Source organism: Armigeres subalbatus, chromosome 2 (genome assembly GCF_024139115.2).
Source record: "Armigeres subalbatus isolate Guangzhou_Male chromosome 2, GZ_Asu_2, whole genome shotgun sequence".
NCBI classification, from domain to species: Eukaryota; Metazoa; Arthropoda; class Insecta; order Diptera; family Culicidae; genus Armigeres; species Armigeres subalbatus.
In genome coordinates, this window is record NC_085140.1 from 204931417 (window position 1) to 204958591 (window position 27175).

Below are 27175 nucleotides of genomic sequence, written 5' to 3' on the forward strand. Positions count from 1 at the left end.
GAACAAACATATCCGGAATCGATTAGAAGCGATAATGGTCCGCCTTTCTCTTCTGAAGAGTTTGCCCACTATTGTATTTCGAAAATATCAAACACGTTAAAACAATTCCTTATTGGCTGCAAATGAACGGCCTTGTTGAGCGACATAATCAAGGCGTTTTGCGAGCATTAAGGATTGCGAAGGCCACGAAGAGAGATTGGCGGAAAGCCGTCAGGGACTATGAATACATGTATAACACAACGCCACATTCCGTTACCGGAAAAGCGCCTATGGAGTTACTGACTGGAAGACCGATCAAGGATCTGCTGCCTTCTCTTCGAACCGAACCCTATTGGTTACGTGATGAAGGAATACATGACAATGATGCAATAGAAAAAATGAAAGGTAAAATATATTCCGACACCCGGAGACATGCAAAGTATTCCGAAATCGATGTAGGTGATGAGGTTATGCTGAAGAATTATGAGTCGGGCAAACTGGAGCCAAATTTCAAACTTGAAAAGTTCAAAGTGTTGAAGAAAACTGGGATTGACGTCATCGTTATCAATGACGATGGTGTTCGATATCGTCGACCCATCTCCCATTTGAAGAAGTGGCCATTAATTAATGAGCCGTCGACATCGCAGCAGGTTTCCGAACAGGCACTAGAAAAGAGTATTAAGCAGAACGCTGAGCCTGTGTCCATTTCGAAGAGGATATTGCTTAACAACAATCACCAGGATGTTTCCCCTAATCGACCAAAGCGGATGAAGAAATTGCCAGCAAAGTACCGTTCATAAATCGGCACTATTTAATGAGCATTGAACCTTTTTTTTGCCTTTTTTTTTCTTACACCGTTAAAGAGATGTAGAGTTCTGAGATCAAATAAATATTATCCATTTTCACTTGTTATTCTTTATTTCCGTTCCAACCCCTGAAACAGTTTGGCGGTAAAATATTAACTCACCCCTGCGAAATGAATATGATTTTACGGAGAGTGAGAAGCTCGGGGAACTGCTTGAGTCAGTTGGCAACGGACAGCAAATCAGACCGGACGGGAGTATATGCAGAGTGATCGGAAAAGTGTTATTAAAATTAGAAACGGCGCAAGCTTAAGAAACAGGGACACGACACTTAACAGAGCCAGTGTTTATTATGATATTTACATCGAAATCGTATGTCTTAAAATTAGTAAGAAGAGGTACTCGTACTAACGTACTCGTGGTGACTCGAGGTTTGGTTTACAATATACCAAAGTGATCATCACGATCTTGACGATTAATGTTTCACAGAGCGTAAATATGTACATCACAATCAGGATTGCGAATCAAAACTTGAACACGTCTAATTTATTTTTAAAACTATGACAGTTCCACTGTAGTACCGTAATCAAATCTTCCTCATTGGCCGAAACGTACGATTTCTGGGGCCATCAATTGCTTCAGTCTTTGCTAAATATTCCACATTATGGATTGAGAACCTCACAACGGAGGAGGAATCGGAGCGATAATTCCGCGAAACGATCTGTCAGAGGAAGTACTCCCGCAAGTACTTTGAAACTCATCGTATGAGTCGAATTCATACAACCCAACGCGATACGGAGACAGCGGTACTGAATCCGTTGAAGCTTCAGCATGTGAGTTTTCGCCGCGAACTGGAAGCAGAAGCTACCGTATTCAAGCTGTCTCAACGAGCAATTTGACATGAGACATTCATCAATGTCTCTGACGTAAAAAATGTAATGAAGAGGGCTCAAACATGAGCCCTGGGGAAGACCCATGTAGCTAATTCGTGAAGTTGCCAAGTCACCATGAGAAAAACTCATACGCTTCTCTGACAACAAATTGTATACATAGTTGTTTAAAATTGGAGAAAGTCCACACACGTGTCGAACATCGACGCAAACTGAATCAAAAGCCCCCTTAATGTCTAAAAATACTGAGGCCATTTGCTCTTTTTTAACGAAAGTTAATTGAATTTCTGAAGAAAGCAACGCAAGACAGTCGTTCGTCCCCTTTCCTCTACGAAAACCAAACTGTGTATCTGACAACAAACTATTCGATTCAACCCATTTGTCTAGCCGGAAGAGAATCATATTCTCCAGCAACTTCCGAAGACAGGACAGCATCGCGATTGGGCGATACGAATTATAATCCGACGAAGGTTTTCCGGGTTTCTGGATGGCTATCACCCTCACTTGCCTCCAATCATCCGGAACAATGATGCACTCCAGTAACTGGTTGAACAAGCTCAATAAGCGCATCTTCGCGACGTCTGGGAGGTTTTTAAGCAAATTGAACCTGATCCTATCCATCCCTGGAGCGGAATTGTTACATGAAAGGAGAGCAAGTGAGAATTCAATCATCGAAAAGGGACGATCCATCTCATCCCTGTCAGCAAAAGCATCACGTAGCTCTTGCCTCACCGGTACCGAATCCGGACAAACTTTCTTTGCAAAGTCGAGTATCCACCGCGGCGAGCTTTCGCGATCTTCGTTAACGGACTACGCGTTTCGCATTCTCCTTCCGACGGTCCAAAGAGATTTCATTGAAGTCTCGCGCGACAAGCCTTCAACGAAAGTGCGCCAATATTCGCGTTTCTTCACCTTGACCAGCTTCTTGAACTGGACTTCGAGCGCGATGTACCGTTTGTGAAGAACGATCGAACCGTGTTTCCGAAATTCCTTAAACGCGGAGGATTCCCCACGATAGAGCTGTGTGCACGCGGTGTCCCACCACGGACTATGTGGTTTCCTAGGAACCGAAGCTCCTGGCACCGGGCGGCGTTGTGCATGGAGAGCGCTGTCAATAGCCAACTGAGATAGAAACTGGTACTCTTCCCGCGGTGTAAGTGTCTCTATCGACTGTATGCCATCAATGATGGCCTCCCAATATTTCCCCCAATCGATGTGCTTTGTGAGGTCATATGAGAGGTCGATAGAAGCGGATTGATTAAGTCCATTGGAAATTAAAACTTCGATCGGCAAATGATCACTACCATGGGGATCTTGGACCACCTTCCAAGTACAGTCCAACAATAATGAGCTCGAACAAATGGAAAGATCTAGACGGCTATCTCTTGCTGGAGGAGCCACTCGTGTAACTTCTCCTGTATTCAAAATTGACATATTGAAGTCGTCGCAAAGGTCGTATATCATTGTTGAACGGTTGTCGTCGTACAGTTCCTCCCAGCCTGTTCCGTGGAAGTTAAAATCTCCCAAAAGCAAACGTGGCTCAGGCGTAGCCGAGCAGATGTGCGAGAAGTCTCTACGAGATATCGCGGTGTTTGGAGGAAGATATATCGAGACGATACTGAGATCTTTCCCTAGAATAGTCACCTAACATGCGACAACTTCGGTGCCTGACATCGGGGCAAGATCCACTCTATAGAAGTTGTTCAAGCACTCGCCGTTCGTGTACGGCTACTATTCCTCTCGTTTGTTCCGGATCGCTCCTCCGCAATGTCTAATTTCTTCTTCCACTAATCAAGCCACTTTCTTCCGATAAATGGAATCACTTCCTGACGATAAGTGAATCACTTCCTGATGATATTCACTTCACTCCCGTGCGCGCGTAAATAATTTTGGACCTGTTTCGGACTTTATCTAGTGATAATTTGCAGTTTGCACTCACGTCGACTGAAACTCGCGTCGGACGATTTGTATCTATTTTTATTTACGTTTTGCAATCTAACACATACAACAAATCCTTAATATTATACTACATTCTTGTTTGGTTTATGATGCTGCGCACAGTGGGTTCGTGTTTGGAATAGTGTGGCTCAAATTAGTATGGGAAAAACTTTTTTCAATTTTTTTGATGGGCCGCCATCTTATTCGGTTCTTTTTGATGCACTGATGCTCTGGACAAAATTTCAGCCAAATCGGTCAACGTTTGGGCGATGCCAAACTCGTTGGAAGTTTATATGCAAAAATGTATGCAGAAACATCCAAAAACTGTAAATTGCAGTTGGACGGCACAACTTACGAAGAAGAACTATGATACTCATTCAGATCTTGAAGAATTGAATACATAATGTTATGCAGAAAACCACGAGAAGATTATAGTTTGCCCGGCTAAGTTATTAGCATTTCTCTGAAGGGGCAAATTTCGTTTCTTTTACCTTTGAAAAGAAATAAATTCACCCCTACAACACTCCAGTAAAATGCTAATATCTTTGCCTAATAAACTCGAATCTTCTCGCGGTTTTCAGCATAACATTCTGTATTTAATTCTACAAGAACTGAATGAGTATCATTGTTCTTGATCGAAAATTGTGCCGTCCAACTGTAAATCACTGTTTTGGATGCTTCGGCATACAATTTTCCATATAAACTTCCAACAAGTTTAGCACCGCCCAAACGTTGACCGATTTGGCTGAAATTTCGTCCAGAGCATCAGGGCAACAAATAGAACCGAATAAGAGGGCGGCCCATCAAAAAATTTGAAAAAATGTTTTTTGAGCCACCCTAGTGTGGAATAATAAGGTAAGTATTATTTTAGTGTTTTTTGTGTATTGCGTGTTGTGTAGTGTAAGTTAAGTTTCTATTTACAGGTTTGTGTACTTATTATTTACAATATTTACATTTATAACAATTTTCATTTTACAAGCAAAAACAAATAATTTAGCATTAAACATCCCGGCCGTCAATGAAAATTTCAAATACACTGGGTTGTGACACAGTTCGACGCCCCTTTTGGACGGCTGATCTTGAACGATATAGGGGAACGGTTCGCCACTTCATCTCATAGCTCCTATTTCCATCTCATCAAAAACAACGCAATGGAAAGGAATTTGGTTTGTTTATTATTTTTGTGATTTTTTTCATCAATGAGCACGCATGTTGACAACAAGAAGCGACGAATTAGGTGCCGTATTTCTTTGTTTAGCGATGAGATGGATATATGTACAGTGAGATGGAGATCGGAACAGTTCCCCTATGTATACCTATATGTGTATGTTGATGTCGTCGGTTGAAATCTATCGAATAGATGGAACAGGAACCCGGAAAATCTGGAAGGTGGGAACGGCTGAGCTTTTGAATGAAAGGGAAACGAACGGGCACTTGCCTATTGTCAAGTCCTGTCCGTTGGGTCCGGACCCAACGGAGAACTTTGTTCCTCTTTACAGATGCTCCAGGATCACGCTCGATTCCCCCGAGCTTGGGCCAGCAGTCCTCTCACTTGGCGGAATTTGGTTGAATTGCTAAGTTACATTCTACCGAAGACCACATTATCACACAATTAGCTAAGGGTACATTATTTGCGTTATATAAGTCTCTTTCAAAACGGTTAAATATTTGAGTAATAATTACTGCACACACACAAATGAGTAATTCTCGCTGAAACCGGGCCACTTTCGAAAGCTTTCGAAAGCTTTCGGCGAGTATATTAAAAATCCGAGTTCAATTCTTCAGAAAGATGAACCCCTCGTTAGTTATACACGAAATCAATCAAACTGTCATAACTCCAACATTTCTGAACCGATCTTAGAGATCAGTATATCGTTGGAAAGAGGAAGAGTGTATCCTCAATTTGCAATAATAAAAATATAAGAAGCCGTATTCAGTTTGGCCGCCATATTGGATTTCTTTTTGAAAACTATTTTTCCGCCGGGTTCGCAACCACCAATTTTGAATATTAATACATCGCTGTAAAGCTTAGCTTATATTGTGCATCGTGTTTGAAAATCTCAGGTGTATGTTTTTCTATCAAAAGTTATGTACGATTTACCAATACAAAAATCCTTGAATTATATAATACAATAACTTGAATACGGCTCCGTTATGCTCAACACTTTTGAGCCCTTCAAATAAAATAATACTGTTGTAGATATGCTTTTCATTTTTAAAACATATTTGGCTTAGAATAGTGTATGAAATCAAGGAACTGACGTCGTAGTACCACATTAAGGTGGTTATACAACAAAGCCACAAATCGGCCATCTTGGAAGCAACGTGTTTTTTCTAGTGATTTTTCAAGAGCACGAATTGAGAGAACTACAACGCCCATAGGAATGATACATCCGTAGATCATTTGTTTACTTATGCTAAACAATCGACTTTAATTTCAACATTGTACGAAAACTATTACGCTAGATTTGAACTTTCGATAATAGGAGTAGACAACCGTGTGGTGAATTTAAAATTCATCACATGGCTTGATTGTATAATCACCTTAACCATAAAAATAATATTCGTTGGTCAGATGGCCCTTAAAAATATAATTTAGTAAATCGTACATAACTTTTGATAGAAAAAACATACACCTGAGATTTTCGAACACAATGCACAATATAAGCTAAGCTTTCCATCGCTGTATTAATATTCAAAATCGGCGGTTGCAAACTTGGCGGAAAAATAGTTTTTAAAAATAAATCCAAGATGGCGGCAAAATTTAATATGGCTGGTTATTTTTATTATTGCAAATTGAGGATACACTCTTCCTCTTTCCAACGATATGCTGATCTCTATGATCGGTTCAGAAATGTTGGAGTTAAGACAGTTTTGGTGAGTCAAGAATTGACAAAAATCGAGGGGTCCATTAAAATGAGTTCGTGTATAACTAACGAGGGGTTCATCTTTCTGAAGAATTGAACTCGGATTCTTAATATACTCGTCGAAAGTTTTCGAAAGAATATAAATTTAGGCATTTTTAAGAACCTCGTGCAAATAGTGCCCCAGTCTCAGCGAGAATTACTCATTTGTGTGTGCACAACTTAAACCACCTAGTTAACGGATGAAGAAATAAAGAGATCGAGGTCCAAATCATGTATATTCTGATGTTGTCACTGGCGGAGCCAGCTATTGTTTTGGTGGGTGTGATTGCATCGCGTGCTGCCCCACCTCTGTCTCCCCAGTGGATGTTGTACAGAATTTCACAAGAGTCTTAAGAGAAAAGTGTTGAAATTTGAAAGAAATAAACATGGTAAATCACAGGAAGGGTTATTATGTCATATCATTATGTCATCATCCGCAAAATTCGATTCGTTCAGCGTAACGTGAATCAGTCATATAAGTTTTGCTGGAAAACCATGTTATAGCATGATTTGCCATAATTCATTTCGTTCCACTGAATCTTACGCTGCTTTGAAACAAATGATTTGTCTACAAGTTATACTCCCGGAATTTATCAAGGATTTGTCTCAGGGCAAACATTTGATCCGTCGTTGATCGGCCCACGCGAAAATCTGCCTGGTATTCGCCAATAAAGGACTCTTCAAGCGATCTCAATCTGTTGAACAGAATACGGGGCATAATTTTGTAAGCCGAATTAAGGAGGAGTTTTCCTCGGTATTTGGCGCACTCCAGTATATGCCCTTTCTTAAAGAGTTTGTATCACAACTGGCTAAATAGGCTTATTTGCGATTACCATAGCCTATTTATTAAATTATTGAATAACTTATCAAAATACTATTTCAATGTGAATCCCACTTAGCTAGTGCTAAGTAAGTGGCCTAAACGAGGTCCTATTTATTCAAATCCTTCTAATTTAAGAATTGTTGAACCAATTTACGAATGATACCTTCTTTAACATCGACACAAGACATTGAAGAAGAAAGAGAAATTATTGATTATTGTCCAACAATGGCCATAGCTAGTTGTATGGCTATAACCAGTACACCAACCCTACTCTTCAATCAAAAGAAGTCTTAAAGCTTTCAGATGCACTTTAAAAGGATTTTTATAATTTTTAACTCCTTTGACGATTGTAAGAACAAGAAATGTTATGTCTTGTCTCGCGTCGCGTCTTTAAGTGACTTTAAGATGCATAGGTACTAAAAGTATGCTTGAGAAAATTTTCAGTACATGTAATATAGACGATAGTGTTGAGACTTGCTTGGCTTTTCAACTATTGGATTAACGAATCGACTTCTTCCAACCTTCAATTGTATGCTTGAATTGGATAATTACACTCTACGGTACTCTTCGTAGATCGTAAGACGGTCAATACAAATCTTTTATAATCCCAGCATATCCACATGTTCTAGCTGTAGTATGTAGCTAACCAACTACCAGTTTAATTATCAAACACCTAATCTGTTATGACTTTTTCCAAATCTTAGTTTGCAATTAACGAATAGAAGCAATAAAACGCGTAACGAACTGTAGGGATTTTGTTGGTACACAACTGTAGAGATTTCGTTCAGATGAGATAAAAATCTGTTTTCAAAAATCAAACGCTGTTTTTATTTTCCATACTTAATATCCATGCTTCTTGTATCCATGTTGACCCTGGAAAAGTGTATTCTATCAATCTATAATATCATAGATAATTACATCAACTTACATGTCCACCGCCTCCATGGCCTCCTTGTCCGAAACCACCCCCTTGACCACCGCCGAATCCACCTTGACCATGGCTGCCGCCTCCACCGAATCCTTGCTGTCCATGACCGCCACTTCCGAAGCCACCTCCATGACCACCTCCCTGACCACCTCCGAAGCCACCTCCTTGGCTGCCGCCTCCGCCAAATCCTTGCTGTCCGTGGCCTCCTTGTCCGAAGCCACCTCCTTGATCGAAGCCACCTCCGTGTCCACCGCCTCCTCCTGGTCCGAAGCCACCACCGCCTCCTTGATTAAAGCCACCTCCGTGACCTCCTCCTGAAGTGAAACATTTTTTTGTTTTTATTATCAAAGAAAATATTTTATCATAGTCAATTGTTGACAATTCCTATTGCCAATTCATCAACCTTTATGGTCGCAGTCCAATTATACCCATGGTACGCTCACTTGGTTTTGGTTAACAGGTTTCTTTTTGATGGAATAAATTTGTAATAAGCATATTTGTTATTCACAAACAGAGACAAAACAAATAAAAAACCTTGACTACCAACCTTCACCATGTTTTGTGTAAGTATTTTTACCAGAACTACCTTGACCTCCGGATCCGTATCCTCCGGCGTGCGCCAGAGAAACCGTTAATACTGCGAAGACCGCCAAAACCTGAAATAGAATCAGAATAAGAGATAATGTAGATTAGGAATTACGTAAAACAATGTAGGGTGCTGTTGCGGTTTTGGCCACGCTGAAAGAAAATCTATTTTATCTAACATTATTGACTATTAAATGGTGGAAAATGGAAAAAAATAGTAGGGGAAGGGGAGGCAACACGCTCTAGCTAAACAAAGAATGCTTCAATGTCGTTGAACAACGCAATACGCGTCGGCTAATCAGCATTCTGTTGTGGACAGTGGAAACGGATACTTAGTAAGACGGTAAGACCGTACAATATGGCCCCCCTAAGGCAACTCCTTGATAACTTTTTACTTTTCAACGCATTTTATGCAAACTTTGTGTTATTTTGGTAGTCGCAAATGCATTACCCATGAGAAGTCATATAAAAATATAACAGATAACACGTAATAAAGCTTTTTTGAAATAACGTAAAAAAAAGGATTTCAAAAAGTGCCTGGGCAATACACCCACCTTAACCAAAGACGATTCATAGCCCTTCATTAGTATTTTATCAATCCCATAATAAAAAAGTTACAAATCCTTATGTGCTTGACATTAAAAACCAATATAAGTCCGCTTAAACAGGTTTGAATTACATTTCAATAGTTTTCATATAATTTGGAAGCAACTGCTGTAAGCTCGCCGCGCTTGTGTGCAGTTGGTAAAAGCATATTGTCCTGCCTACACTTGGGCGTTTTGACCAGTGAAACAAATTTTTGAAAAAACGTTACATTTTTGAAGATGGAAGCAATATCATATCGTATTAACCACTGAGAAAAGTTATTTTGTTGCCAGTATGCTAGCGTCGCTCCAGAATGTTGAGCAAACAAACATTTAAAGTTACATCAAAACTGTAACTTTTTGTATTTTGCAAATATTTTCTTTATGTAATACAAAAATACTTCCATATTCACATAGTATGATAGTTTTACAAATATTTATAGGAACCAACTGATTTTGACCCTTAGTTAGTTATAGTTTTCTAGAAATCAAAGGGGGGCGTTTTGGCCAGGTGGGGCGCATTATACCGTCTTACCCTACATTGTAGTACATCTGGGCCATTCTTATGGGCCAAACACAATTGATACGTTTGCGTGCGTTTTGACAGTTTCTCCATGGGAAAACTGTCAAAACGCACGCAAACGTATCCATTGTGTTTGGCCCATTAGCCTATGCTGAGGGTGGCTGGGTTCGATTCATGATATACGAATGCAAAAATGGTAACTTGGCCTCGTGCACCCAAAAAACAAATCTGTCAATTATTGTATAAAATCTGGGCATATACAATTCTGTAAGCTTTTTATACAAATATTATAATAAAATAATACAAATCTGTATTATTTCAATACAATAATTGTATTAAAATCTTCCAAAATTGTATATGCCCAATTATTATACAGTTTCTGTTAGGTTCTTATGGAGAACTGTATTAAAATCTGCCATCTACTGGTTGCGTGTGGTTAATAACTGTGGAAGCGCTGAATGAACACTAAGCAGCGAGGCGGCAATGTCCCAGTGGGGGATGTAATCCCAACAACAAGAAGAAGTAGTTCACTGTAGGTTAGTTCCGCTAGGACGTTCTACCTCGCTAAAATGTTAGATGTTTCATCCAAATGTGAAATATTTCCCCGAGATAAACTGGCCCCCGCTAAATTTTCGGTAATATTTCATCGAAATGTTTCACCAAGCTTGATCGAAAGAACTCATGACTTCAGCTTGTTTTAGTGTAGTTGCATCATAGTAATGCAAGCTCATTTGATGCAACGAAGTAATTAAAAGTTAATCTGAGCTATCCAGTTAGATTTATTTGCAATTATTCTTCTCGGTACTGCATCAGTACAGGTGTCCGAAGTTTGAATCATGGTGTCCGAAATATGAATCCAATGCTAGCGCCGTCCCAAGTTTGAATTAACATGGACCCGAACATTTTTACAAATTGCAAACAAAAAATCTCATCATCCGAGTAACAAAAACTTGTGTCATATTTGAACGCGTCGATGCTGTTTTAAAAAATATTAGATACTAAACCGTAAAAATTGTAACCAAAACTAATTATTAAAATATATCTTCAATAGAATATTCAAATGTAATTCGTAAATATAAACGGTATTTCATAAATCCGAAGAATTTATGGTTTAGGTTTCCGGTACTAGGGGTTCTTACCCTATTTTTTATGGGCCAGGTGTTTTGTTCTTTAAACTGGTCTATAAATAACGCTGCGAAAGTCGTGTAGTTCAAACTTCCTCGAAGATTATCTTTGTTTACAATGTTTCAAACTATGAAACCAACTGACTACTTTTCATCAGAAAAAAATCCATTTAGATAGTAAATGCATGAGTAATACGAAGAAAGATTAGAATCAGTACAAAAACAATTTCTATTATTTGCTCTTCGTAAATTAGGTTGGACAACATTCCCACTTCCATCATATGAGGCACGCTGCAAGCTTATAAACATTCAATCTTTGAAAGAGCGTCGTGAAACTGCAATGGTTTCATTTATTAACGATATAGTTTCGCAGCGTATTGATTCAACAAACATTTTATCGAAATTAAATTTCTACATACCATCTCGACAACTGCGTCATCGACATACATTTTTAATTAATCACTGCCGTACAAATTATGCAAAATTCGGACCTCTTAATCAGATGATGGCTATCTATAATCAACACTGCGAAACTATTGACTTTACAATGTCTCGGCAGAACCTAAAAAAATATTTTGTCACAATTCGAAACCTACACATCTAAATTTACATTAAATCGTAAAATTAAACACTACTTAACCAAACTATTTTTATTTTTATACACTATAATACCGTATTTATAGCATTAAGAAAATAAAGAAAAACATGTATATTGTATATGTACTAGTCTACGTCGGTTGACGAAATAAATAAATAAATAAATAAATAAATAAATAAATAAATAAATTAGATTGCTAATGGCGCTACAAATCATGTGATCATCAAGTTTTGTTCAAGACGGTACCGTGCAAATTCAAACTTCGGACGCTTAAGCACTTTTCGCTGTGAAATCAGTCTGTTAACAAACATTTTAAGTCTCACCGTTCTAATTACCATCACAATCATAGAGCATATCGCTTATATTTGTAACACGGGATTAACATGTACGAACTATTGTGTAGAATCCTTCCGTTTAATAGAAATATCGGCTTCTGTTTTACTCAAACTTCGGACAGCAGCAACATTGGATTCATATTTCGGATACAATGTTTCAAACTTCGGACAACAAGTTACACAATATTGAAAAGAAATATTGCAAATGATTATCAGTACATAGCTCAGACTGACATTCAATTATTTCATCACATTGAATTAACATGGATTACTAGAATAAAACTATCCTAAATAAAGCTAAAACTATGAGCCCTTTCAATTCAGCTGGATGAAACATTTCAATGACATATTTCTGAAAAACTCCCATACAAATTGGAGTGTCCGAAGTTTGAGTATGTCCGAATTATGATTATCCATGGTACTCTTCATGCTGGCATTGTCGGTTTGTAACATCCTAGATTGTACAGTCAGTCGACTCTACATCTCGATGTTCTATATCTCGATATCTCTCTATGTCGATGGTTTCCTTGGTCCATTCAATCTACATACGAAATGTTCTTTACATACGAAATGTTCTAATCCGATTGATGACTCTGTTATGACTGATAACCAGCTGGTGGAAGATGTAAGCAGCAGTGACACTCTGGATTCTGATGGAAGTTATGTTTCAGAGCAGCACAGGAAAAACGAAAGAGCACAAAGCAAGAACAACGTAGAGCTGGAGCAGCAAAAAAGCGCAGAATTTCTCGTCCATAGAAACTCGTACTAAAGGGTGTACGGAATCAAATTGCATCACTTTCAAAAGTCGATAACAGTTCGCCTTCTGGGCCGATTTTAACGAAATTTTGTGGAAGACGGCTTCAGCATATGTTATTCACACTGCGTGGGCCCTCCTTAGCCGTGTGGTAAGACGCACGGCTACAAAGCAAGACCATGCTGAGGGTGGCTGGGTTCGATTCCCGGTGCCGGCCTAGGCAATTTTCGGATTGGAAATTGTCTCGACTTCCCTGGGCATAAAAGTATCATCGTGTTAGCCTCATGATATACGAATGCAAAAATGGTAACCTGGCTTAGAAACCTCGCAGGTAATAACTGTGGAAGTGCTTAATGAACACTAAGCTGCGAGGCGGCTCTGTCCCAGTGTGGGGACGTAATGCCAATAAGAAGAAGAAGAAGAAGAGTTTCATTACGAAATTTCCAATAGTTTATAAAATACAGCCAAAGGAACAGGGCGTGTGCAAATAAATCTTGCGCATTCACCTCCTTATAAAAAGATGTTAGTAATCCAATTTTGTGCCTATGATCCCAAAATCACCAGAATTGCGGCCGATCGAAAGATACTGATCGAGAATGAAAACACGAGCTGGAAGCCTTCAAAATTGATCATTACGGAACATAAAATGTTGATTTGGCCTTTATCATCAACATTTCGTATTGGTTTATAACTCCAACGTCAACATTTTCGATTATCCGACTAATACAGGTAAACTTTCCAACAAACTTTCTATTTAGTCGCCTCTATAGTAAAAAACTCAAAGGTGCAGCCCGATCGGGTTGTACGCAAAGGTGACGTTGAACTATGTACGTAGGTGTATGTAATATATAGGTTTTCGACTTTTCTGTTCTATGAGACCAAAGCAAGCGTTTTTCAAGCTCAGGGGGAATCTGTTTACGTTGTTTATCCTGTGCTTCTGAAATTTAGTGAGCATTATGATCCCTGGTGATTTATATAATTTTTAGACTAACATTTGAAAACGGAAGATAAAAATAAAATCTTCAAATAATCGAGGATGGATATCACTCTCAAGCAATAACATATCCAAATTATCAAATTATAAAAAACTCGCTAGGGAGTTAGAATCATTCGATAATTGTATCTAGATTCGAAGCTACTCGATTGGTAAATGCTACTTTTGAACTTATTTTCCTACATGGCATCAAAACATAATGCCAAACATCCGATTGAACTTCATTGTTGACATTATATTAAACTGATAATTTTGTGTTTATTATCAATCGATTCTAAAATTTGAAACTCGTCTACTTTTCACACCTGAGAAATTATCAAAGAGTTATCGTATGAGAATGATTCAGCACAACCCTGGCTGATTTGTGTCTACTCCGGCAGACACCTAGGAATCAGAAAAAACGAGCCGAAGAAAGTTTCCCTGAACGCATCGCATCCACTACAGCAGCGAAGAAGATTCCGAGCCTTTCTACTGGCATCAATAGAGTAAGCGGCTGAGATATTAACGATCAAAGCGAAGACCACATTATCAAGAAGACTGGCAACACAGTCTGAAATCGGGCGACACTGTTAGCAGCGCTGTCGGTGAGCCGAGGTGGTACTATGTTTGTTTGTGTGAGTGAGTTGACACTGTATAGTCAGTTACACGTTCAATCAAAATGTATGAAAACCACATTTAAATTATGCTTCGAAAAAACTCCACTGAGATTAAACGTATTTCAATTTTATGAGATCAGCATAACTTTAAGCCGAATAATATTCGGAATTTGGTCTTGAATTGATGAAAGTGCCACACTCTATGTTAATTTCTGTACGGACCTGTTGATTTCCTTCACATCTCGACTGCAGACTGTGTTCATGATATGATTTGAAACAATTTACTCTTTAGATTTTTCTTATCTTTATTATTACTTTATTATATTAAAAGGTTATGCTATCCTAGACATAGTAGAAAATGAATCACCCACCTTGTGCGTGCTTCCAGCGGCACACTAGGAGTTTTAGTTAAAATTTGACAAGTGGAACTTTTTTACGAAAAATGAGTAAGATTTCCGTAAAAAACCCAGATTAATCCACCTAACGGTGATACTGCCTTTCTCGCGCAAAAGGTAATAAATGTAGCCTTTACGCTTACACCTCGATGATGTACAAGAAAGGCAAAACAGTTACACCGTCTAATGTTATGATAGAAAATTTACACTAGTAGACGACAGATGGCGCTGCCAAAAGTTTCTCGAATTTCCTATGTTCGAATTTTGACTTTCGGACAATTTCATAGTACTATGAAACTGAACGAAGAGCATACTTACGCCTAAATGCGTGCAACACGAGCATCTTTATAGTGCGATGAAACTCTTAATGGGAAGCCACGGATAAAATATTCATAGATGCAAGGCATTTTTCATAACACATTATTGTTCTATGTGACTATGTCTCATCATTATTTTAATGTTATCTATTTTTTGCAATTTGCAATTATTATGAAATTCAATAGTGATCAACAGCGTTTTAGTCTCTGTCGGATGCAACTTGTTGCAAGAAAATCGGTTAAGAGTTTCTATGTGAAAATTTGGCTAATGTTTTTATGGAATTTTGTGCACACACACACGCACACACATACACACACACACGCACACACGGACAGACAGACATTTGTTCAGCTCATCGAGCTGAGTCGAATGGTATATAACACTATGGGTCTCCGGGACTTTTATCCAAAGTTCGAATTTGGAGTGAAATGATAGCCTTTCGGTACAACTTAGTTGTACGAGAAAGGCAAAAAAAGAGATGTCAATACAATTTCACTCTGGCTCTGAGTGATTTGAAACGGGCGTGCACATAACTAGTACCAAATAATTTTACTTGAAAAGTTCCTAACTTTGAGATAACCCGCGTTAGATGTTTTTCCCCATACAAATATCCGGTGGTTAACTCATGCTGGCTCTTTGCCCATATACGTTAGCGCCTGGATGCTGGCAGCGGCGAGTAGGAAACCAGCCATCACCAACCAACCAATAATTTATTGAGAAAATTCAGATAATAGATAACAAAAATAGATGTTAATATATAGACAGAACGGAAAGTATTCAGAATGTTGGTTCACTAGCCGTGATTATGTTACCTCGGAGCAAGCCAGAATTTATAAGACGGATTAATAATTTTCCTAGGCAAAAAAATCATTTTATCGCTTTTCAGTTTTTGATGTTTCAAAGGTTCCAATAGGTTCAAATTAGTTTTTTAATCACAATACTTTATTTTGTAGACAAACAGATAAGAACGCAAATAAGACCCCAAAGAAATATGTTTAAAGCATATAAAACTAAGTAAACAACCTCAATTTTCTCTTGATTGGTGTTAAGTACTAAGCAACTGCCCATGCGAGATGTTCATACAAATAATAATTTCGAATTTGTTCCTTGTGTCTTTTTTTTCTATATTGCCACGAAAAACTCTTTTTGTTTCAATCTCAGTTTTACGAGAAATTGTTCTGCCTATACAAAACTGAGCTGATTTGTGATTCCGTGTGGTTTGTTTTGTGGGTTGACAGTTTTATTCCATTGCAAATAATAAAGGTGCGGAGCTTATCGACGTTTGCTTGTGTTGGTAGACCATCAGCAAAATAAACATTAAAGAGAAATTATGTAACCCACTGAACCAAGCGGCGAAGGTTCGTGGTACTGGTTGACTAATAGCCAGAAGCTAGGCAATTTCTGAAGGAATAATCGTGGATGGCCAATGTAAATTGATTGGTACTGGCGATTTGTGAAAATAGTTTGTATACACGCTTCATGACAAAATTTTTGACATATTGCGAGAGAGATCGCAAGTATTGTATCTGTCAATGTCGAAGCAATTTAGAGTAGAACTCTACTCGTCCCTACTGTGGAAAAAATTTACCCTAAAAGTTATTTGTTGACAGTTAACTAACACTAGCAGACAGCGACTTCCTCCGCACCTTTATTAGAACTCATTTACTTCAGCTAGCTAAGATCACTACCACACAGATAACAAGCTACCACTTCAACTCAGAAGAGGCTCTGCCGGCAATGAAGTTGGCCGCTTGTATGGAAAAATGCCAGAGCTGCCAGTCTTCTTGATAAAGTGGTCTTCGATTCTACCGAGGCTGACGTCATTCCGGTCGAATAAAGTTTAGTGAACGACTAGAAGCTATACATGGATGAAAGAGTGGAACGGCTGTACTTAGGGACGTTCCGATACTTCAAAATATCGATATTTGATTCGATACGATAATCGAATCAAAGTATCGATATGACCGATATATTGGAATGAAAATATCGATATATCGGAAAATCATATGATATTTCAGAAATGAGAATATTTAGAATGTATTTGTTGTAGCTATTTTATTATTATCGTATTACCCATTTACAATAATGATTGGAAATTACTTTTTTTTCTATTACTTAATCCAATCTGCTTCTAGAGTGTGCCAATCCAACAATCATCGGCGGTGGCGTTCGTCGTAATTTTAACCGGTAGCGGCAGCGTTTTCGGCATGATACTCGCTATTTTCCGTTCGCTCGAAAAAATCAACTGAAGTTTCGACAAATTTGCTGAAATTCCACTGACAATTTTTCTGTATTTCTCCTCTGGTTATTCTGATTCTTATCAATAGAAAATTCTTTCTTCAGAATATCCACGTAAGTTTTTTTTAATATAATTTTCAAGGAAAATTCAGAATAATCACGGAAAAATCCATTAGAATATTCTTAACTAAAAAGAAAATTCTCTTAATCTTTCACGAGAAAATTCTCTATGATTTTCAGGTGATTATAGAATGAAGCCCGTGGTGAATTTCAAATTCACCACACGTTTATTTACATACATTTCCAAAAGCCCAAATCTGGCGTAATAGTTTTCGTACAGTGCCGAAAATCAAATTATGATTGTGCAGCATAACTAAGCAAACGATCTACCATTATTTCAGCCCCATACGCGTTATGGTTCTTCCATCTCGTGCTCTTGAAAAAAATATTGGAAAACCACGTGGTCTACAAATTGGCCGATTTCTGGCTTTATTGTATAATCACCTTCACGGGCATTCTTCAAAATTTACGCAAAAATTTCAACAAGAAAAAAACAAAATTTTCATTAGAAAATCCGTAGAAACATTTTAAGGAAATTCTCTCTCATTCTTTTGAATGACAGAAGACAATTTGCCTGTTTTCAAATTCTTCTAAATTCATATTTTGCAAATCTGTTCCTAATTTATAAATGTAATTTATCTAATTAATCAAAGGAACACGTCAAATATTTGAGTGAATTCAAGTAAGGATTCAAGAACCAGCGGCATGACAGATGTTGCACAACGGCAGACCATGCAAAGTGACGAGTTGCCAAAACTATTTGTGATGGCAGCGCACAATTCACACCATCAGCGCTACCGAGAAAAATCATCATGGCCATCATAATTTTGAAGTATTTTATTTCACAAAATACATAGCAATTCAGAAAAAATATTTTAAGCTCTTTTTAGTGAAATGTATTCAACCGTCTAACGGTTAGACGGTTGACATTGCAATTGTTATTTTTGTGTTACTTTGTTCTGATTCAATATATCGATATCGAAAGCAAAAATATCGATATGACCGATATATTGAAAGCAAAATATCGATATAAAAATATCGGATATCGAAACAAAAATATCGATATTCCGATATATCGGAAGTATCGGAACGTCCCTAGCTGTACTGCCGTAATCTGAAAAAGTGACGTTTTAACTACAGTGACTATAATAACAGTGTCGTCAAGTGTCAGAATTGGAACAGAATCGTCTGTCAGTTCCATACAAATGCGCGTTCCAAACGAGCAGGAGACCTGTCAAACGTGGCACATGACGTTACTCTTCTTATAGGACTCTAGTTTTAACCATTTTCCGAAAATGGTGTTAACGAGTAGTACTCATCGTGCTCTTTAACAGAAAAATGTAAAACTAATACACCCGATTCTTTTTTTACACGGGGGATGCGTTCCGTGTAAAAAAAGTTTTCAGTTCAAAATTTGAAAATCCGTGTAAAAAAGTTTTATCGTTTCTCGACGAATCATGCAAAATGGAGCAACTTTGCAAAAATTTTGTATGGGATTTTTTTTACACGGCCGTTTAAAAAAAATCCGTGTAAAAACAGAATCGGGTGTATGTTGTAATTTGGCGCATACGTCACTTTTTCAGATTACGGCAGTGTATGTCTGGATAATAAGGGAACGAACTGTGTAATCGGGTGCGAGTTTAATTGGGCTTCAATCTGTACTAGTGCAGTTTGAAGTTGGCTCTCGGATAAGTTGGCATTGCCAAGGATTTTTCGCAACAGATGCTTCACGGACTTCACGCAGGCCTCCCAGATGCCGCCGAATGTTGGTGACCGCGGCGGAATGAAATGGAAGTGAATACTATCCTCTGCACATGCCTTGGCTACTGCTTCTTGATGCTGTTGTCCGATGAATAGTTTTCGAAGTTCCTTCAGTTCTCGATGAGCCCTGACGAAGTTTGTCCCGTTGTCACAGTAGATATGTGCGGGAATCCCTCTACGACCGGTGAACCGTCGAAGACAGGCGATGAATGCTTCAGTAGTCAGATCCATGACAAGGTCCAGGTGGACTGCCTTTGTTGCCATGCAGACGTACACGACAATGTAGGCTTTCAATAAAGGGATTATGCAGAGTGGCTTAGAAATACCATATCTTTCTGCCCTCCAAGTTTCATTCGATTCTGAGATGGTACTGCCAGCCCCATAGAAGGGTTGGCGCGAAATTCGTCAATTGAAAGTTACTATTTACATTCGCACAAAGTAAAATAATAGACACTTCTGGACAAAGGGTCAAAGAAATTGAAACAACGCTTCTTTTTTATCGGTTTAAGTAAATTTGAACCCTCAATGCTCCAAATCTTTTTTCAGATATCACTTTCATGGATAATTTAAAAGTAAACAGAGGCCTCAAGGCCCAGTGCAAAGAATGGAAATCATTCCTGAGAATGCCAAGATTCTCACACTATTTCATAGATTCTGTACAAATTCAAGTGTGTATTAAAATCAACTGCTCAACAAATGGAAGCACTTGAAAAGATGTAACATTCGGGATATGAGGTAATTTAAAAAGATGTAATTGGCCTTCACTGGATATTCATTGAAAAATGGTAAATATAGGTTTTGTCTCCAAACATTAATCATTTCAGCCACCTCAGAGCTTCTGCTACCTTATAGTTCAATATGCAGTCTCATCTGCCTCAATCCCCAATATCCTGGCGCGCGAAATGCTTACTGTAATCAAGACACCTGAGCAGAACCCGTTGCTTTTGGTCCATTATGATTAATTGCCACCGCATGGGAGCAGCCTGCTAATAAAGGTATATTCAAAACCGATTTATTTCTGGACTAATAAAATAAATAAAATATTATCGCAAATTACGTTCCATTAATATGGAAGATGACAGACTCATAGGAACTAGCAGCAGTATGTCTGACAACAGCAACCTGCTCGTGTCGCTGCCCTGAATGATGGGAATATGGGCGCATCTTGCTAACACTTGGGGAACTTTGCATTGATTGAGCATTTGTCAGCTGAGCTAGAATTTATACTTAGAACACCACCCTCGCTGTCCCAACGGATCATATTTAATTTTAAGCTGGCATCGCCCGCCCTTACCCATGCATCAGCGCGCGGTAGGTATCTACGAACACACGCGTTAGTTATTAGCTCTGTAACTCCTCCTGCACGCCCGGTAACCTATTGCCCGGTCCTTGTGTTAGCTAAAATATCACCCATCCGCCGCGGAGAGACTACCAGCAGTATGCCTACTGCCGATGGAAAAGCCATCAGCACCGAACGCTGGCAAATGCTACTCAATCCACGGTGCCATTCGGCGGATGCAACTGCAGTGCGAAATGCGAACTACAATCACTATATAAAGCTCACCAATTAGCTTAATTTTCATCTAGTATCGAATTGCAATTTCAACAGCCAACTAGTGACTTAGGAAGAAGCTTCCGACTCCGGAATTCTAACCAAAACATCAAGATGTTCAAGCTGGTAAAGTGTGATAACTAAACAGATCGAAAGTGATTTCGGCGATAGCGAAGTGACGAACGACGAAAAAGGGATTAAGTGTAGTGAACCGCAATACTGTGTTACCAAAAGGAAATTACGGAGAATTCTCGTTCAAATAGGAGATTTGGTTGCAATTTATGAAAAATCGGAGTAAAACTATTCCAGATTTCTCTAGGAAATTCTTCAAGGAAAGAAAGTTAAAAAAACTTTTGGAAAACTTTTCAGTATTTCCACTTGAAATTCTTTGCAGATTCCACGGTAAAAATCTTTGGAGTTTCCATAGAAATTTCTTTGGATATTACACAAGACATTTTTTAGAATTTTCACTGGAAATTATTTGGAATTTTGCGAAATCTTGGAAGGTCTTGGAATTTGCAAGGGAAGTTCATCGAAGTTTCCGCTGGACACTTTCCATAAAGTCATTGGAAAGTTCTTTTAAAATTTCCTGAAAAAAAATTCTTTAATGTCACCAGAAACTAGAAACTTTCAACGGCAATTTCTTTGGGACTATCAATGGAAAATCTTCGGGATTCCTAAAAAAACTGTTGAAAGTTTCCGCAAGAAATCTTTTCAATTTCCCACCAAGAATTCTTCGAGTTCCCAATAAAAAAAATCTTCGCCATTTCCGCAGAAAAGCTTTTGTAGTTTTCATAGAAATTTATCCGGAATTTTAACAAAATATTCACCGAAGTGTTCAGTTAAAATTCTCCAAAATTATCACTGAAAATTTTTCGATCATTCTTGAGAATGTCTGTACACTGCCAAAAATATCTATATAAGATATATGTGTCGCCGTTATAAATTTTTGCAATAGCTCCACCCTAATATAATCGATTTAGAACCACACATAAATTAAATAATTGTTTATTCGAGACCACACATTAAGTTTATTTGGATATATATTTTATTAGTAGTTCGCGTGGAGAATGATTATGTGTGCGCTGATATACATCATAAGTTAAATCTATGGATTTTTGCCAATAAATATGTGTGAATTTTTAGTAGTGTAGGAAATTATTTGGATTTTCCACAGAAAATTGCTCAAAATGTGTAAGAAAAAAAATCAAAAATTACTTCGGGAAATTATTCTAAATTTTGACAGGAAATGTGCCATCAAATTTTTGATTCAGTGTTATTTAAATAAATGAAATGAATATGCTAAAATGGTTTTAAATAATTGAACTACGTGGAAGAAAAACACAAGAAATATTCTTCATGAAAAATACCAAAAAAAAATACCAGTATAGTAAATTGTCCTATAGTGGAACCCCTACCTGTACAGTGGTTGACCCTCTAGACATAGTTCTTTAGTATTACACATTTTTTCTATGAGATTTCAATACAATTAATACAATCAATAAACTGTATGTTTGAAAATTATGGCCCTTAATCTTTAGTGAAAAATAATCATATCAGGAGCAAAATTTTAAAAAAATAATGAGATGGTGAGAAACATTTCGAATTTCATAAAATTCATAGATTTTTGTAAAAAAAATCTCTATTAGAAAAAGTATGGGCCGAGTTACGTCCAGATTTTGTCATCTCTTGAAATGAAAACTATTCAGCATACACAGATAAAATATGTTGTGATTTTAAATGTATTTTCATGCACATATTTGGAGCATGCAAATAAACGTAACATTCAATCGATCTCGCTGTTCCTTCAAATCGAAATAAATTTAACTTGCTTGTAAAAATCAATCAAATTTAATTGAATATCGAGTTTTTATTCGTTTGTTGGGACTAGGTGCAATTTTACAGGTCGTTGAATTTTCAAAATTATTTGCTGTGTACATCCGATTCACGTTACAAGCTCCGATGCTCTTATCTTCCATTTCGCTATCTGACTCAGTGAATGTTGGCAACAGTGCGCCATTTGTGTAAAGTCTATTTGCGTTTTACAAGGAAAATGTTTCGCATTTCCATAAAAACTTTACCAAATGGCAGTTATTAATCACAGAGCGATGGATTAAAACATAAAAACTGATGCACAGTAATGATCTGTTGTTTAAACATCATCTGAAATCAACAGTAGCGCATCGAAATCGTGCTTATACCCGATAGTGATTTTGAGCGAAAACACAAATTTGAGTATTAGAGGGTTAGTTAAAATACTTCATTAAAAAATAGAGAGAATAGGTCACTGTACGTCCCCAATGGGACTCCCCATTCATATGAGTCAACAAATGGAGGAACATAATTGAACAATTATGCAAATTATGTTTAAATATATTTTAAGAAAATCTTAGAATTACCTATTATGAAAATAGTACCATGAATTTTGTTTTATAAATCTTTATTGACTACCTAAAGATAATAGTTGAACTGCCTTATTTGCAGATACTCATATCCACTCTGCTCGTGGCTGCCTATTGTATGCCTGCCGAGAAGGTACTAATTGCAATTATCAACTAAACCCACCATACGCTAAACTAAAAAACGTCAACACTTTTCCCGCGTGAATCTCATTCACACGCTAGGAAAAGTCTGACGAACTATTACAGTCGGAAACCTCGTGGAACGCTGCTGGCTGGAACAATCCGGCAAACCCGAATGCCGCTTGGGGAGGCAACAGCTGGAACCGGTGGAACAACCCGAATGCCCCGAATGCCGATCCCCGCTGGAACCGATGGGGAGCTGACCCATGGAGCCGCCAGTGGGGAGGAGCCAACCCCGGATGGAACCAGTGGAACCGTGCCGGTGCTTGGCCCGGTGCCGGAGCCGGAGCTGCTGCCCGCGGCTGGAACCCTTGGTAAACGGGGATTAGAGTGGGAGATGTCGATACACCAGATTTGAGATGTTGACAAAAGGCTTCGATTTTTTGCTGTACAGAGTATAAAGTTTTTGGATAATAAAAATAAATTCCACTTTTGTAGCGCCTTAATGCTGATTAGTGCAGTTGTTTTAACTTTTCATTTTTGACGGCCCTAACTGTAACCATTCGGATTATCCTCACGGCGCTGCATCCACAGTCAATCAAATCAAATAAGGGAACGGATCGGCACTTCATCCCATAGCTCCTATTTTCATCCCATCAAAAACAAAGCAATGAAAAGGAATTTGGTTTGTTTCTTATTTTTGTGATTTTTTTTTTCACCAGTGAGCACGCGTGTTAGCAAAAAGAAGTGACGAGATTGGTGCTGTCTTTCTTTGTTCTGCGATGAGATGAATATATGTTCAGTGAGATGGAAATTGGAACAGTTCTCCTACTTGATTCATTGATAATAAATATAGTATCGTCCATACATAATACTTGTTCGGCTACTTGATATTTTTATTAAAATTTGGTCACCACGTGGTGAAGCGAGTGGATGATTTTTTTGATAGCACGTGCTCATTGTACAGCGGAAAAATTTTTTTCTTATGACACATAAGAGCAATTCTCTGTGAAATCGGAGGTCGATTTATTTTTGTATTTTTTGACTTCTAGGTAATCATTGGGGCTATGTGGAAAAAATATACACTGCGAAGAAAAATTGTTCAAACTTCTCTTCTATCTATATAATAAAAATGAAATGGTCTGTGTTCGTATCCGCATAACTCAAAAACGACTGAATGGATTGTCTTCATTCCTTCAGCAGTTACATTCGTAATAGTTTCCGACGGGTTTATATGATATTTCCTCTGTGGAAAATCATTAGTTATGTTGAGTAAATCATGAAATACTAAAATGAAGATTTGTATGGAAATTTCCCATGGGCAGTTCACAGCGCGCATTTCCGCCTACTATGCAGGACAACGTCTGCCGGGTCAACTAGTCTATATAATAAAAATGAAATGGTCTGTGTTCGTATCCGCATAACTCGAAAACGGTTGGATGGATTTTCTTCATTCCTTCAGTCGAAATGTTTGTTTTCGCTTCCGACGGGTTTATATGTAATTTTCTCATGTAAAAATCACGAGTAAGGTTAGGGAAATTATAAAGAACTAAAATTAGGATGTTTCGCATGGGCAGTTTACAAAGCGCATTTTCGCCTACTATGCAGGATAACGTCAGCCGGGTCAACTAGTCTTCTATAGAATAAAAATGAAATGGTCTGTGTTCGTATCCGCATAATACGAAAACGGGACGGCCGTCTCGCTATCGCTAGCAGACACGCATTCCAGTTCGAGACAGCAACACGTACGGACGTGTTTTTTGCTCGCGCATTTTTTTCGAAGTGTTTTTTCTTGTTCGTTCGCTGTTTACGTTTTCGCTTGTCGCGTTGGCGTTATTTTCTCCCGGACCCGTCATGGGAGAGTCGGTGGCCGATTCGGTCGCTGGAAAAGTGCCTAAGCGCACTGCTCTTGGAGGCGCGGGTAACCCCTCCAAGCAGCTTTTGCAGAGCAACGTGTTCTCGCCGTTGCCGCTTGATGACGCCGGCAATCCGCCGAAAAAGAGGAAGAAGCAGCAATCGCAGCTGCCGCAGGTGCAACCGGAGCGGAAGGAGAAGTGCCCGCCCGTGTTTGTGAAGGGTGATCCGCCGGATTTACGCCCAAAAATTCGCCAGCTGATCGCTAAGGGGCTGAAATGTACTTTTCGGCTCTGCAGCGAGGGCGTGAAAGTGATGCCGGCCAACAGGGACCATCATCAATCCGTCGTGGAGTTCCTCGAGGTCCACAAGTATGAGTACTACACTCATGACCACCCCGGCACGAAGCCGCTCAAGGCTTTGCTGCGAGGACTTCACGACATGAAGGAGGAAGAGCTCCAAGCAGAGCTTGAAAGTTGCGGACTGAAGCCAGTAGCCGTCCACAAGATCGCTCGTCACGACAAGGCGAGGAAATATCGCGACCAGCTTTACCTGATCCATCTGGAGCACGGCTCCACTACCTGGAAGGACCTGAAGCTGGTTGGCGTTATAAATTACACCGTCGTTGACTGGGAGCGATATCGGCCAGTGCACCGCGATGTCACGCAATGCACCAACTGCTTCAATTTCGGGCACGGCACCAGGAACTGCCGCATGAAGCCGCGCTGCAACAAGTGTGGCGAACCCCATCCGACTGACGAGTGCGACAAAATGGAGGTTGCCGATCCCAAGTGCGCCAACTGTGGCGACAAACATCGGGCCACCACAAAGGGCTGCCCAAAGCGAGCCGAGTTCCTGGAAATCCGGAAGAAGGCTTCCACCAGGACCATTCCGAAGAAGAACCGTGTTCCTGTAATCAACGAGGTGGAACTTTCCAGCCATCCCGGCTCCCCGTCGTGTGATTCCAATACTCCCACCGCTACAGCCGCACAAGCGACTGGCAGCGGCAGCTGCATCGGTCCAAGCTCCAGCATCGTCGGTACCATCCACCAGCGAATGGCCCCGCTTCCTCCTCCTGGGTTCCGTCGGCGGTCGGAGAACGAAGCCGTCCCACCGGAAGAATCTGCCCCGCTGTACACTCCGGAGCAACTGATGCCGATCTTCGCGCAGCTCGCCACTCGACTGCGCGGCTGCAAAACCCGATTCGACCAGGTCTTCACACTTGGCATGTTCATCATTGAAAATGGCTGCTAGGGTGGGCCTGGTCAACTGGAACGCTTGCTCGCTAAAGAGCAAAACAATCGAGCTGAAGGATTTCCTTGAGGAGAAGGAAATAGACGTGGCGTTCATCACCGAAACGCACCTAAAACCGGAGGTGAACATCAACATCCCGGACTTCCGCATCGTGCGACTCGACCGGCCGACCAGGAGCGGAGATGAGGCCATCGCTCTTCGCTACAACATCAACTGTCGTTTGCTTCCAAGCTTCCAGCTCAGTGTCATCGAGGCCATCGGTGTCGAAATCACCACTTCGGTCGGCACAATCGCGCTCATCGCGGCGTACTGTCCAACGCAAGCCAAAGCCGGCGATGGATCATCGGCTGCCCTTCGGAGGGACATCGTCAAGCTGACGCGGAGGCAAGGCCAGTATATCATTGCCGGCGACTTGAATGCCAAACATCAAGCCTGGGGCAACAGTCGCGGCAATCGAAACGGCACCATCTGGAGCAACGACATGGAGGAAGGCCACTACACGATCCTGAGCCCGGATTCCCCCACTCGGCTGAGTCGGTCCGGTGCCCACGCAACGCTCGACCTCTACGTAACAAACCTGAGTGACCACGTCTCGCAGCCGGTTGTATACCAGGAGCTCAGTTCGGATCACTATCCGGTGGTGGCGGAACTGGGCTCCTCGGTCAATCGGCACCAGCAGTTACGGCGGAACTACCACCGAGTGAACTGGCAGCGTTTCCAGCAGAGCGTCGATAACACCGTCGACTACGAGGTGCGTCCGGAGACGCCGGAAAGTATCGACCGCCAGCTGTGCGCTATCAAGAAGGCGATCACGGCGGCCCGAGAGCAACACGTACCGACGGCTCGGCAGGTAAGCAACTC

General features: G+C 39.7%; 2 protein-coding genes across 3 annotated transcripts; one reads left to right on the forward strand and one right to left on the reverse strand.

Annotated features, from left to right (window-relative positions):
• Positions 1 to 8143: 8143 nt before the first annotated feature.
• On the reverse strand, positions 8144 to 8970 carry LOC134211538 (uncharacterized). The gene is made up of 3 exons (XM_062688478.1): positions 8815 to 8970; positions 8268 to 8581; positions 8144 to 8212 (listed from the first exon to the last, which is right to left on the reverse strand). The coding sequence occupies exons 1-3, from the start codon at positions 8821 to 8823 to the stop codon at positions 8167 to 8169; spliced, it is 369 nt and encodes a 122-aa protein (XP_062544462.1). The 5' UTR covers positions 8824 to 8970; the 3' UTR covers positions 8144 to 8166.
• Positions 8971 to 20680: 11710 nt separating this feature from the next.
• On the forward strand, positions 20681 to 23721 carry LOC134215790 (bifunctional endo-1,4-beta-xylanase XylA-like). Of its 2 annotated transcripts, none has more exons than XM_062694906.1 (3): positions 20681 to 20810; positions 23169 to 23219; positions 23309 to 23721. In XM_062694906.1, exons 1-3 carry the CDS (start codon positions 20799 to 20801, stop codon positions 23582 to 23584), a joined length of 339 nt encoding a protein of 112 aa, XP_062550890.1. In that variant the 5' UTR covers positions 20681 to 20798; the 3' UTR covers positions 23585 to 23721. The 2 variants fall into 2 exon arrangements, with proteins under 2 accessions (XP_062550890.1, XP_062550891.1); XM_062694907.1 differs by having other exon boundaries at positions 20682 to 20810; positions 23333 to 23721.
• Positions 23722 to 27175: the final 3454 nt, after the last annotated feature.

Coding starts and splice junctions, on each gene's coding strand:
- LOC134211538 (XM_062688478.1), bottom strand. Junction 8,213..8,267: donor GCCATGGAGGCGGTGGACAT/GTAAGTTGATGT, acceptor ACACTTTTCCAG/GGTCAACATGGATACAAGAA.
- LOC134215790 (XM_062694906.1), top strand. Junction 23,220..23,308: donor ATTGTATGCCTGCCGAGAAG/GTACTAATTGCA, acceptor TTCACACGCTAG/GAAAAGTCTGACGAACTATT.